Genomic DNA, 15,368 nt, shown 5'->3' with positions numbered 1-15,368 from the left:
TTGAATTGGCCAGTTCAAATGGCTTTTGGCAATCTCCAACAATCTCCAACTGGGCTTTGATAAGTAAAGGCACCTTTCGAGGGCTTCACGCATTCAAATATTCATTAAGGGAGTATTCTGGTCTAGACACATGAATTGTACACACTATTTGAACTAAGATAAAAAAATGAACATTTTTACAATCCATTTTTTATGTTTTTTTATTGACATTTTAATAATATAAAAAAATTATAAGAAAAAAAAAAACAAAAATTCGTCGAGATACGGCCCGTACCGGCCCGGTGGAGTGGGGGCTTCAAAAAAACAGTGTGTCCTGGGTGACGTGATTTCAACCCTTGTAGAGATCTAAAACACAAAAAACAGGAAGATTCTTCATTAGTAAGGATGTCGTTATCGGGTTGACGTTTTTAAAAAAAATAATAATAATAACAAAATGTCGTTGACTAGAAAAAAAATTTTTTGACCCGATTTTTTTTTTAATTTTCGAATTTTTTATAAATACTTCAAATCAAAATTTTTGGAAATCGAAGGCAGACACGATAGAGCATTGTATAAAAAAGATATATACCAAATTTCAAAGGAATCGGTTCAGTAGAACTTGAGATATCATGTCAACCACCTCAAAAAAAGTAGTTTCGAGAAAATCGCGTTTAAAGTTTAGGAGACAATTCTAGTGAACACGGACGCCACGTCACAAAATCGGCTGTATCTCCGAAAATAAGTCTAACTTTGAAATTTTGAATATACCTTCCAAGGCCATATTTTTGAAGTTTAAACATTCAAAATATGCAAAAAAAACATCGATATTTTTTTAATCATAGAGCAGAATACCCCCTTAATCAGTCGTCGTCGAATAGTTTTGTCGCTGATCCCCAATCTCCGCTCCGCTTTTATTTCCCTAGAGGATGCAAAAGGATTGCTTTTGCAGAAGCGCACTATGCGTCGGTCCTCTAAATTTGTAGTTTTGCATAGGGCACCACGATTTTCGGGCTTCAATTCTTAAGTTATTGTATACCATCTTGGCAGAATATTTTAAACGATTTTGTATATCTCTTCTTAAGCTCAACAAGCAAAAGCCTATCTTTCTTGGAGCAGTGAGGTCCTTTACTCACTAAAATTTAAATTTTTTCATTGTTATAGTGTATTAACTTACAATAATAAACTTAATCGAACTCACTATTAAAAAATTTACAATTTTTCTCGGCACTTTTCGTTGAGAAAAATTAAAAACTGCTAATTCAGTGGACAGCCAAAAAGTTATAGATTTTCGCAAAAAATATGAAAAAAAAGCATCAAATACATCAAATCCAGCAGGATTTTTATATTCTTCTGTTTTTTATATTCCATTTTCCAAAAACAATGCGCAAGCGATCAACTAACAGATAGGAGTATGCAAAAAAACCGTTATATATTTTCGCATCTCTTGCACTGCTATCTCAATGAACACAGCTGTACATATGTATAATATTTCTTTGGCACATTTGTCTGTATGTTTATGAAAGCAAATGCGAGCCACATACATATGTATCATAATAACAAGTGTCGCACGCATCTTTCGTTTCTTTTCTCACTTCTTTCTTAGAACAAACACCAGAAGATGTTCAATTTATGATTTTTATACCCTGAACAGGGTCTATTAAGTTTGTCACGAAGTTTGTAACACCCAGAAGGAAGCGGCGGAGACCCTATAAAGTATAAATATAAATGATCAGTATGTTGAGCTGAGTCGATTTAGCCATGTCCGTCTGTCTGTCCGTCTGTCTGTCTGTCCGTCCTTCCTGAAGTCCCCTAATAAGGTCAGGAGCGATCCTCGATCTTATCGGGGCATCAGTCTCCTTCCAGTACTTGGAAAAGTGCTGGAAAGAGTCATGGTGGAACGGCTTCAGGAGCTAACACGGGGTATGTGGTCGGATAGGCAGTTTGGGTTCAGGAAAGGACGCAGTATACAGGATGCGTGGTTTTTTGTACAGAATGTCGTTAGGGAGAATGTCAACAAGTATGTCCTTGGCATATTTGTTGACTTCAAGGGTGCATTTGACTACCTAAGCTGGGATCGAGTGTTGCAACGGCTGGAGGAGCTTGGCTGTCCGGAAATTACGCTTTGGCGGAGTTATTTTTCGGACAGAAAGGCCTCTCTTGTCGGCATGAATGGGAGTGTGGAGATTGAAGTTGTTCGAGGCTGCCCGCAGGGTTCCATCTGTGGTCGATATATTTGGAACCTTATGATGGACACTCTGCTTGGGCAGCTCGAGCCACTCTGTAAATTTTGCGCGTATGCGGATGACCTTCTTCTTATGGTTGAAGGTCGCTCGAGGTTGGAATTAGAACGGGCGGGAAGAGATCTCTTAGAGATCGTTAATTCTTGGGGTTTAGGTGTGGGGGTTGACATATCGATGGACAAATGCTGCTGAAAGGTGGCAATGCTGCTGAAAGGTAGATTGTCGCCGTCTCGTCCACCGATTGTCCGTGTGAACGGGGTCAGCATCAGATATGTGACGCAAGTCAAGTATCTGGGGTTGACCATAAGTGAAAGGTTGTGTTTTACTCCACACTTTGCGAATGTGAAGGAGCGACTGCAGGCAACCGTAGGCAAAATACGACGTATTTTGAGGAGCGATTGGGGTCTCGGACGTCGTGCTGTCCGCACCATATATCGTGGCTTGTTTGTGGCCTGTGCCACATATGGAGCCCCTGTATGGTGGGAGGCAGCCACGACTGTCTTGGGGTCTCAAAAACTCCTCTCAATACAGCGTTGTATGATGCTTGCTTGCTTGCCTGTATGTCGCACCGTCTCAACGGATGCGATGCAGGTGTTATTAGGTTATCAGATACGTCAGGGTGTTTTTGTGGGGCAGTTTTAGAAAACTGGTCACATTTAATTGCGGAGTGCCCGATGTACTCGGACATTAGGGATCTGGGTGGTATGGGGATTAGTTGGACTGATGGACGATTAGATGTTAGTGGTGTGATCTCCATTAGTTGGAATACCGAACAGCTAGGGTCGTTTGCGCGTGATTTATTTAAGCGGCGAAGGCGGTTAGCTGGAAGTTAGGGTTTTTAGTTTTTTGTGTGATTGGTGTGTGTAAGTGATGTATGTATGGGGTCCAACCTCTGGCCACCAGTCCAGAGCAGTATGGAAGCTCAACTAGTTTCGGATACGAGGTCTGACCGGAGACTTAATTCTGGTACCACGGGGAGCAGGAGCCCTTGGAGGTAACTCCAACCTGCTCATGCGGACTGGCCCCTCGGGGAGTATCGTGGTGGTTGTGGTTGAAACCCAAATCGCGGGAAGAACTGACTTTGTCAGTTGAATGTGGAGTTGCATTGCAACCGAGTGTCGGACCCAAAGCACGGCAGAGGTTTCAGATGGGCCTCGAACCCGACCAAGGTGGTTAGTGTGTCCATTCCACACTGCCAATTGGTACTGAAAATGCTTAGCATTCTTAGGGTGCTGATCAACGCATTGATTTGATCCGCTGTGCTTTTGAGCGCCGTGGAGTAAGGTTGTCGTCAGCAGGTACCCACGTAAAACACACCGGACGTTGTCTGTCCGTCCTGTATATATACGAACTAGTCCCTCAGTTTTTAAAATATCGTTTTGAAATTTTGCAAATGTCATTTCCTTTTCAAGAAACTGCTCATTTGTCGGAACTGCCGACATCACACCACTATAACATATATCTGACATACAAACTGAAAGATCGGAATCAAGTTCTTGTATGGAAAACTTTCACATTTGACAATGTATCTTCACAAAAGTTGGTACAGATTATTTACTAGGGCAACAATACAATCTCCGAAGAAATTGTTCAGCTTACTATAGCATATGGCTGCCGATCGGAATCAAGGGTTTGTGTGAAAAACTTTCGCATTTGACGTGGTATCTTCACGAAATTTGACATGAATTACTGCTTAAGGTAATACATAATATAATCTCCGAAAAAATTTTTCAGATCGGATTACTATAGCATAGCGAGGAGTGCCGTGTCGCAGCGGAGAGAAAACAGGCTGCCTACCTCGCAACGTTACGATCGACCACAACACGTGCGGGATGGGATAGATACCGAGAGTTGAAGAGGGAAGCGAGACGCATTTGCAGACAGAAAAAGAAAGAGACCGAAATGCGTGAGTACGAAGAGCTTGATAAGCTGGCCGACAGGGGTAATGCTCGAAAATTCTACAAAAATTGCGGCGGCTTACAGAAGGTTTCAAGACCGTAGCATACTCTTATAGAACCCCCAAAGGTGATCTAGTCACCGATGCCCAGAGCACACTTAAATTATGGAGGGAACACTTTTCCAGCCTGCTGAATGACAGTGAACGCGCAACGCCAGGAGAAGCCGAACACGATTCCCCAATCGATGGCGATGGAGCAGACGTCGCATTACCACACCATGAAGAAGTTCGAATAGCAATTGCCCGCCTGAAGAACAACAAAGCGGCGGGGCCTATGGATTGCCGGCCGAGCTATTCGGCGAAGAACTGATAAAAAGCTTCTTTGTAAAATATGGTCGGACGAAAGCATGCCCAACGATTGGAATTTAAGTGTGCTATGCCCAATCCATAAAAAAGGAGACCCCACAATCTGCGCCAACTACCGTGGGATAAGCCTCCTCAACATCGCGTACAAGGTTCTATCGAGCGTATTGTGTGAAAGATTAAAACCCACCGTCAACAAACTGATTGGACCTTATCAGTGTGGCTTCAGACCTGGTAAATCAACAACCGACCAAATATTCACCATGCGCCAAATCTTGGAAAAGACCCGTGAAAGGAGAATCGACACTCACCACCTATTCGTCGATTTCAAAGCTGCTTTCGACAGCACGAATAGGAGCTGCCTTTATGCCGCGATGTCTGAATTTGGTATCCCCGCAAAACTAATACGGCTGTGTAAACCGACGTTGAGCAACACGAAAAGCTCCGTCAGGATCGGGAATGACCTCTCCGATCCGTTCGATACCAAACGAGGTTTCAGACAAGGCGATTCCCTATCGTGCGACTTCTTCAATCTGCTGCTGGAGAAAATTATTCGAGCTGCAGAACTGAATCGAGCAGGTACAATCTTTTATTAGAGTGTACAGCTGCTGGCGTATGCCGATGATATTGATATCATCGGTCTAAACACCCGCGCCGTTAGTTCTGCTTTCTCCAGACTGAACAAGGAACCAACGCAAATGGGTCTGGCAGTGAACGAGGGCAAGACGAAATATCTCCTGTCATCAAACAAACAGTCGTCGCACTCGCGACTTGGCTCCCACGTCACTGTTGACAGTTTGAAGTTGTAGATAATTTCGTCTATTTAGGAACCAGCATTAACACCACCAACAATGTCAGCCTGGAAATCCAACGCAGGATTACTCTTGCCAACAGGTGCTACTTCGGACTGAGTAGGCAATTGAAAAGTAAAGTCCTCTCTCGACGAACAAAAGCCAAACTCTATAAGTCGCTCATAATTCCCGTTCTACTATATGGTGCAGAGGCTTGGACGATGACAACAACGGATTAGTCGACGTTGCGAGTTTTCGAGAGAAAAGTTCTGCGAAAGATTTATGGTCCTTTGCGCGTTGGCCACGGCGAATATCGCATTCGATGGAACGATGAGCTGTACGAGATATACGACGACATTGACATAGTTCAGCGAATTAAAAGACAGCGGCTACGCTGGCTAAGTCATGTTATCCGGATGGACGAAAACACTCCAGCTCTGAAAGTATTCGATGCAGTACCCGCCGCGGGAAGCAGAGGAAGAGGAAGACCTCCACTCCGTTGGAAGGACCAAGTGGAGAAGGACCTGGCTTCGCTTGGAATATCCAATTGGCGCCACGTAGCGAAGAGAAGAAACGACTGGCGCGCTGTTGTTGACTCGGCTATAATTGCGTAAGCCAGGGATGGGCACATTTTTAGCCCGCAAAGTTAGCAAAGTGCGCTCGGGGGCTAGATGAGGGGAATATCAGTTTACGGAGAGAAGGGCATAACAAGTTGCGAAAAAAATCAATTACATTCGCCCGTAACTTAATGTTCATCGCAGAGTGGTTGCGGCAATACTGACATTGTACACAAATTAAAGAGCGGAAGTTTACTTCATATCGGAATTGTACAGTTGTGTGAACAAAAAGAGGTAAACATAATTTGCAGGGTTTAAAGTTTCGCATTAAAATTTGTTTTTATTTACCTTTGCATGGTTGGAAATTCTAATCACTGTTAGGAAAAAATATATAAGTTATACTTTTATCTAAAAACAATTTTATTTAATAAGAAAACAGCACATATTAAAACTTCACAACACCTATATTTGTTCCTATTTTGTTTACACCACTGTATGTACATGTGATAGATCAGTTAATGGTGGTGATGCCAGTTGTAAAAATTCATTTTAGATACAATTGGGCAAACTTTTCTCAAGTTGTGGGCTTTTATACGTACATATGCATATCTGCATATATAAAAAAGAAAATATACTTGTGACCGTTATATTTACATATTGTGTTTAAACATATTGCAGTTCCATTTAATGAAAATGCTTATATAAATATATGATTTGTGATATTTTCAGTTTGGTTGTTTTATCAAAATCAAAGAATTGGGGTTTTTTTCTATAATTGTTTTGTTAAATTTTAAAAATCTAAGTTGCCTCTGGAAATGTATTAAAATAATAATATGCGCTATAGAAAGAGAACACATATTTTCAAAAATATAAGAAATCATCAAATAAAAATATACAATATTTGCGCGGTATGGCATTATTAATTGAGAGTGGCTAAGCACACAAATAGAATACAAACGCTAATGGTAGAAACATCTTCTCACTTCGCCACGAGCGGCAAGCGTTTTGTTCTCGTTTTCATTCGAACAATGTTGCCATTACTCAATACGCATATGTAGTTTTGTACACATCTAAGTTTTCAATTATAATTTTTCATAATAAAAAATATCAAAACTGAAATCAAACTATTAAAACTAGTTTATATATTTGTAAATAATAGCATTGGATTCTGAATTTGAGTAATTTTAAGAAAATTTCAAATATATTGAAGACGGTTTTTGTAATTACGACAGTATATCGAGCCTGGCAACCCTGCGGTGTGAGACAGCAATCAGCTGAGTCGTTGGAAATTCTAGGACTGGCGGGTGGTAGAAGGGTTATTGGGTAATTATTTACATTGCGCTCTCATATAGCAAACGACATTAACCAAACATATAATTTATTATTTCAAATAAACATAATTAAATGCTGATATAAAGACATATTAAAAAAATGATTACTAAAATCAAATATTTATTATACTTTTTTTTATTTGTCTTACATTTTATAAATTTATAGTAGTTACAAAGAAACTTAAAATTGTTAGACAATTTTACTGTTATTACCCACAGTGCAACTTCCCATATATGCGTGCGCTCTCATTTGTAAACATGGTGTGTTAAAATACGTTTCTCTTACTTCCCTCTTCATGTTTGCCCGCGATGAACCCCTCACCAAGCCCTCAAAATGTGCACTCGTGCCCGCACGGGCAAAATGCCACTGAGGGCTAAAAGGCTAGCTAGTCAAAAACGCTACTCCCTTCCTTCCTTTTCCTTCCTTATCGGCAAAATGTGTGCACAGTCAAAAACGTGGTAAAAACGCAGAAATCAGCCATCTTTGCTTTGTTTTCATTTGAACAATGTTGCCATTGCCCAATACGCCTATATAGTTTTGAGCACATCTTTGTTTTCAATTACAATTTTTTACAATATAAAATATCAAAACTAAAAACAAACTATTAAAAATAGTTTATATATTTATAAATAATAGCATTCGACTCTGATTTTGAGTTATTTTAAGAAAATTTCAAACATATTGAACAGATTGAATTATAAAAGTTGATAATTACTGCAGTATATCGATATTGGCAACCCTGCGTTGTGAGAGAGCAATCAGCTGAGACGTTTGCGACGGCAAAAATCCAAATGTCGCAGATTCTCACGTCATCGTCACGTCAGAGAGAAGGGAGTAGCGTTTTTCACTGTTCAGTTACATTGCGCGCCCATAAGATAGGTCGTGCCAGCTGACACGACCCACGATTCTGCGTTGTTCACTAACTAGCCTATTATATGCTCATCCCTGGCGTAAGCGGTGTCTACGCCGGTAAAGAAGTAGAAGTATGCAAATATATGTACATATACATAGGTATGTATGTATGAATGTATGAACATGCAGATCAATGCGCGATTTACGACATAGCCTCGCTCCGGGTCACACACACACTCACATACATACATCTTATCTGTTAATATACACCCTAAACCAGTGGTCGGCATGAGAGGATCTGTCACTATGTTGGTGAGCACGAAAAAAAAGTAGCCCAGTGAGAAATTGGAATTAAAATTAAGCAAATTTTATAAGCAAAATTATAAAATAATGAAAATTAACAAAATGTCTTTTAAGGATATATTCCCTATTATCTTTAAAAGACTTGGAACATAAAAGGCATTGCATGGCACCAAAGGCATTTAGAAACATAAAATATTTCTCGCAGGGCATATTTGGTTTTGCGCTATAGTCTTACGTGATGTTATACATATGTACATATACATAGGTATGTATGTATGAATGTATGAACATGCAGATCAATGCGCGATTTACGACATAGCCTCGCTCCGGGTCACACACACACTCACATACATACATCTTATCTGTTAATATACATCCTAAACCAGTGGTCGGCATGAGAGGATCTGTCACTATGTTGGTGAGCACGAAAAAAAAGTAGCCCAGTGAGAAATTGGAATTAAAATTAAGCAAATTTTATAAGCAAAATTATAAAATAATGAAAATTAACAAAATGTCTTTTAAGGATATATTCCCTATTATCTTTAAAAGACTTGGAACATAAAAGGCATTGCATGGCACCAAAGGCATTTAGAAACATAAAATATTTCTCGCAGGGCATATTTGGTTTTGCGCTATAGTCTTACGTGATGTTAATTCATTGCTGGCTCGACAACGACTGAACGATAGGGCGTAAAGTGCCCTGGAGACGATCAAATAATTGCGTCAAACACTTTAATTGTGTTGGTGTCGTCGGCTCTCGTCGGCTACACGTACGCTACACCGACTTGTTGTCGGCTCTGTTTGATGAAAATCAAAAATTTTTGATATTTCTATTTGACGGACGATAATTTGATCGTCTCCACTCATGTTTGACAAGCATGACTCATTTGCAGTGAAGACTTCAAGCGAAGAGGACATACATACTTGCGGAAAAGTGAAGTGAAGCGAAAAAGAGTGAAGTGAAGAAGAAAAAAGTTAAGTGAAATAAGCGTAAAATTTTAAAATAAATAAAATCAAATCAAATAAATTAAAATAATAAAATAATTAAAGTAAAATCAAATAAAATAAATAAAATAAAATCAAATCAAATAAATTACAATAATAAAATAATTAAAGTAAAATCAAATAAAATAAAATAAATAAAATAAAATAAATAAAATAAAATAAAATAAAATAAAATAAATAAACTAAAATAAAATAAAATCAAAACAAATCAAATAAATTAAAATAATAAAATTTTTCATTTTTTTTTTCATAAGAATTGCAGCACATGCCAATAAAAGATAATCATCATCCGACGATGACATGACGACCGTTCGCTACAAGATCAAAAATAAACTGATGTTTGACGTGTTAATTTGAACGTTTGCGGGCAACACACGATTGAACATCACTAACACATATGCACTGTTTGACGCAATTATTTGATCGTCTCCAGGGCACTTAAGCGTACGTGTGAAGTTAGTTTGCACAATTGTGGTAAGAAATGCCTACCACTGTCCTAAACAAAGACGAACTATGTAAACCGATAGAACTTGTTTTGACATGCACTATCAGTCGAACAATAGAAATGAACTATTATTACAATACTAACCAAACATGCATTATCTAGAAAACCATTCTCGACATATAAACAACAAACATCTGACCATAGAATAATCCACTGCGATAACCACCTCCGCATCTCAACAATAACAAACAAGTGATAGCAAGATAACAGATATCGAATTTCAACAAATAAGTTGCAAGCAGATAACAGCAGCCGCATTCCACAAGTATAAATAGCACTAAGATTATAAAATGTAGTCAGTAAGACATTATGAATAAACGAGGCAACACGAAAATAAGTGTACTGCCCAAATAAATACAATTTATTTTACTCGCGACAAACAACAGTTTGTTAACTCGCGCACATATTGATAAGTGATAAAATCATTATTTGAATTTCTGAGCGCGCACATGCGTATGAGCAGATAAAAAGATTAATATGATAGGCGATATATTTACATGTGTATTGTTGTGATAAATTCAGTTTCTATTAGTAAGAAACATAATACAAAAATATTTATTAGTATAGTATATTATGTAAAAATCAAATAAAATTATTAAATATGCAAGTCCAAATTGTCTGAAAATATCATAATTATTTTAACATGCCAATATGGAAATGCCGACGGCAAAGCACAAAAGCATACATACATATGTACATATTTGCATACATTGTGAAAGCAAAAATTGATGTGCTGAATACATTGAGCGCGACAGACCGCAAGCGACATCTGTCAAATATTAAAATACGCACGTTCGTAAGGACACAGTTATTTTGACAGCTGCACGACTTCAGGCCGATAGTTGTCGCTCTCGCTAACTTCAACATATTTTTATATTTGCCAACGATAATAGGTAGACAGTGAAGAGATGAGATAGAGTGGTGATGCAACTAATTTGTAAAATGGAAAATTATTCAAAGCTCTAACAAACCTGACGTTATTTTACAAATAAAAGTATAAAATAGCTCTATTATATCATTTGTAATAACAACTGATAATTTAAAACAAATAAATATTCCTATTTACTTATTTTTTGCATAAAAAATTTCACTTTGAACAAAATATTAAAATTTCATTGAAGTGCAAGGTATTAGTATGGTCACAACGAAATTGTGTACATGTAAAATGTACAGCTGTGTTCTCTTGTATACAAGCCGGACTTTGTCATGTTGCTGCCTTCTCAAAAATGTTCATGTAGAAGGATTCACAACGCCATTTTCAGTCCCCTGTCGTGCTGCCATGTCGTGTCCCGCCCAATGTGTTCAGCGTATGAAACACGAAAATATCACAATGTGTATCATAAGGAGCATGCATACATATATTTATGTATCTTCATATTCTATGCTTGAGATGCCATGCCACGCCATCATATGACGAAAATACATATGTATATTTATTTCTCTTCATATTCTCTGTTGAGTATGTGGAGAACTGTTAATAATGTTAACATTTCACAGCGTGAATTCTGAATACTATAAATCTAACAACCCAGAGGGATAATGGTTCAACGCTCTTTGAAGAATGCTTCGAAGAAAATTTTATGTAGACTTCTTGGATACCAGGTAATGCATAAAAGTAAGCTATGCGGGTTAATTCTACTGCGTTCAAACTTTGCCATCGAAGAATTCTTCGTCCTTATGGTAAACGAAAAGGGTGATATGTTACTTTTCCTAGGACATCGCCGTGTTAAGTTTCATCGATCGGAGTAGGCGATACCATCATGCTGCATCGTTTACCTCGCTCAATTACCAATGTCTACCATATCCCGCTGAGAAATGTTCGCTGTCGAACCTGCACCTTCTCATGCTTTAAGCTCTCTGCTTTAAGTTCTCTGATTCAGTCGTTTTACATATATTTCTGCCTTTGAACGTGCTTCTTTCTGCTAAATAGTAGCAAGAATGGTGAATTCCTTACTACAATTCTATCAGCTCTGTTAGCCGTCAAATCGATCATCATACAGAATTCAATTTGCACCTTCCCTATGCTTTAAGTTCTCTGGTTCATACATTCATATATACTTATATGTACATATATTTGTGCACAAGCATACAAACATACATAGGCGTACACGTGTGAATATGTCACCAACAAAAAATTGAAAAATTGTTCTACAATAACAACAATTGTGTCAAATATCAAAAGCATCACAAGTCAATATGGCAGCCAAATTGGCGAAGTCCAAATGTAGTAAATTTTACAACAAAAACGATTTCATTCACAAACGCAGGCGCAAATTCCACAAGCGACCTCGCTTCATTCATAAAAACAGACGCCGTAACATCCCCCGAGCATGCCTTTGCCTACAAGCGTCTTTTCGCGACGATGGCAAAAGCTAAAAATCATAAATTGAACAATTTCTGATATTTGTATGAGAAGGAAAAAGTGACAACCCCGCAAATATAAGTATTCAAATATATTAGAATAAAATTGACAACATAGTTTATTTGTCGATTTTCAAGTCAAGAAATGTATCAAGGAAAATATTCAATATTCCTTTGAGATATGTGTACAGTGAATCCTGGTTAAGTAGTACTCTGCTTAAATGAAAATCATCCCTCTTAACTGTCTATATCTTGCTGCATCTCACGGTTTATTTTTATGAAATACATAGAAATTATTGCTTTAAGTACCACTCGCATAAGTATTCGCACTCGCTTATGTGCCATCTTATATTTTTATTTTTACATCTTTGATTGTGGCACATAACCGGGATTGACTGTATTTTTCAAGGAATGTAAAAAATATTTTTACGCGCCTTGCAAAAATCTGCGTCAATATGTATGCAAGCTCACACACAAACATACATATCTACGCTGGTTTGTATACGAGCTGTTTCAGCGGCAAGGGAAACAGTGGCAATTGGCGATCGTTCGTTTGTGTTTTCGGCACAGCTCGGATTTTCTACTAACAACACAATGTTGGGACGCTTTGTCGCCGCATCGGTCCGTCGACACATTGACTCTTTGATAAAACATAAGCTTCGCCATTGATTGCCCGTGACAACGGAGATTCCGCATGAAGAAATAAGTGTGCACAATGTGTGATACAGCATCGTCTCCGAAAGCTTCACAAATTTCTTTGGTGGCTTGCGTGGCATTCTTATCTTTTTCATACAAAATTTTTTAAATATTTCGAATTTCTTCATTATTTTCACTTATTTTTGATCAGCTGTAACGTTTTTTCAACTTAAACGAATTTTATTTTTTATTTTGGTTAAATGAAGCTTAAAATCTCACCTTTCCAAGTCAACCTGAGGTTCGAAAATATTTATATTAGTTATATGGGAACTAAATGAGGCATCATCACAACAGTATTTCTCCCGAATTCAAAAACACCCAAATGCACAGCAGTCTAGATATTTGGTGTCTGGTTCCTTGAAATAGAGCTGCAAAACTATCGATAGACGGACTGCTCGATAGTTTCAAAAAATACTTTCGATACTTTACCCTGTGAAATCTACTTACTTTTCGCTGGTTTAAATTAAGAGACCTTGGCTGTGTACACATCATTTTTAGGAAATAATCTTTGGATTTATTTATAAAACAAAACATGAGCAAAAACAGAAATACACAAAAAATTATAAATAAATGAAATTGTACTACTTAGTTATACATTATATTTTATAATTGACATGTTTTGTATCATTTTACTCAGATTTCTTTAAAGATATAAAATTATCGAACAGCAAGTGGGACCCACGTTACCTAGACCGAAGTCAGGGATGAAAATTCTAACTTTCTTTTAATATAGTTTATTGAAGAATTGCTAAAAATAAAATAATGCATATTGTTGAATATAGATTTGAACTATGGTCCCATTAGCACAAAAGTTTTGACTTTATTTGCTTAAGCTAGAAAAAATTAGTCATTGTATTATACATCTTCTGGGCTCTGAACTGTTTAGTCTTATTTTCTCTGGAGACTTGTCCTCAGGAACTGCTGAACTCTTTATTAAACCATGTTCCTTTAATTCCATGACTGTCACTAAAAACAGAGAATTTGTTAATTACAAATATCTTTATGTATGTATATGCAATAATTTTTATGCTTCTGTTATAGTTAAATATACAAATTTTAAGATGTGTGATAAAATAGTTGTAGATATTGTAAAATATGCGGAGCTTTGTATTTCTCCGTTTGGTATGTCACTTTCCATTTGTGGTTCATTTATTAATGTCTTTATACTTTTTCGGCCTAACATACACTTAGCCTAAGCCGCGTGGCTGCGCTGCCCGTTACGACAGCAGCGGAGCGACATTTTTATATATAATATATGCATACATATGTACATACACTGCGCGTCATCAGGTTAGCACACCGCTGGTTTTACTAGTTTTGGCTAATTTAATTTAAAACTAAAGAAGCTAAAGCTCTAATTCTTTTAGTGATTATAGACAAATAAATTTTTTACTAAATAAAACCAAAATTATTGATTTATCATTTTTTTTTTAAATTTATTTTTCAAATCAACCAAAAAATTAACAATTTCATTTAGGTCATCAGGTTAGCATACATCACTTTTTTTAATTTTTTTTAACCTTTTCAGATGAGAACTTATTTCTAAACTTATATATTAAATAATTTACATATCTTTTAATAGTTTTAATAATGAGTCGATCCTCTCTTGTTGAGAATGATTTCAAAGATGCGGTTTGGAAGCGATTCGTATAACTTCCCAATATACTTAGTTCAAAGAAATAGCTGACCATGCACTTTTAATGCAATAAACTTTGCGAGCCAGCCACCCCCACACGTTTTCGATTTTATTTATGTCCGGTGAGTAAGGCGTAATGAATCGACATTTTGTGCTTCAATCCAAGACTTAATCATCCGGGCAGTGTGGATCGGAGTATGTCGTGTTGGAAGCGCCATGGTACATTTCCAAACAAACTTTTAAAATGGGGAAAAGCCGTTTCGAGTACGTTTTTATATGTATTTGCATTCATATTCGTGTTTAAAAATTGCAGGTCGCACGTACCATAGTAGGAGATGGCTCCCCACACCATTACTCCGCCCACACGACTATTAGGCTGGTTAGTGAACAACGCAGAATCGTGGGTCGTGTCAGCTGGGACGACCTATCTTATGGGCGCGCAATGTAACTGCACAGTGAAAAACGCTACTCCCGTTGACGTTGACGTGACGTTGACGTGAGAATCTGCGACATTTGGATTTTTGCCGTCGCAAACGTCTCAGCTGATTGCTCTCTCACAACGCAAGGTTGCCAATATCGATATACTGCAGTAATTATCAACTTTTATAATTCAATCTGTTCAATATGTTTGAAATTTTCTTAAAATAACTCAAAATCAGAGTCGAATGCTATTATTTATAAATATATAAACTATTTTTAATAGTTTGTTTTCAGTTTTGATATTTTATATTGTAAAAAATTGTAATTGAAAACAAAGATGTGCTCAAAACTATATATGCGTATTGGGCAATGGCAACATTGTTCAAATGAAAACAAAGCAAAGATGGCTGATTTCTGCGTTTTTATATGTA

At 37.4% G+C, this 15,368-nt stretch overlaps 2 protein-coding genes across 7 annotated transcripts in view; both read right to left on the bottom strand.

Moving 5' to 3' along the window:
• Positions 1-15,368, bottom strand: part of LOC125777122 (uncharacterized) — a 358,233-nt gene that overhangs the window by 134,318 nt on the left and 208,547 nt on the right. The window lies entirely within an intron of this gene.
• LOC105223359 (cyclic GMP-AMP synthase-like receptor) overlaps positions 13,364-15,368 on the bottom strand; it is a 108,892-nt gene continuing 106,887 nt past the window's right edge. For all 3 annotated transcript variants that reach the window (XM_049451366.1, XM_049451367.1, XM_049451368.1), the window contains one exon: positions 13,364-13,847. In XM_049451366.1, the coding sequence (XP_049307323.1) occupies positions 13,729-13,847 (119 nt within the window). In that variant the 3' untranslated portion in view covers positions 13,364-13,728. The remainder of the gene's footprint in view (positions 13,848-15,368) is intronic.

Source organism: Bactrocera dorsalis, chromosome 3, assembly GCF_023373825.1.
Source record: "Bactrocera dorsalis isolate Fly_Bdor chromosome 3, ASM2337382v1, whole genome shotgun sequence".
NCBI lineage: Eukaryota > Metazoa > Arthropoda > Insecta > Diptera > Tephritidae > Bactrocera > Bactrocera dorsalis.
Note: the sequence above shows the minus strand (reverse complement) of the source record. Positions and strands in the feature narration are given on the sequence as shown.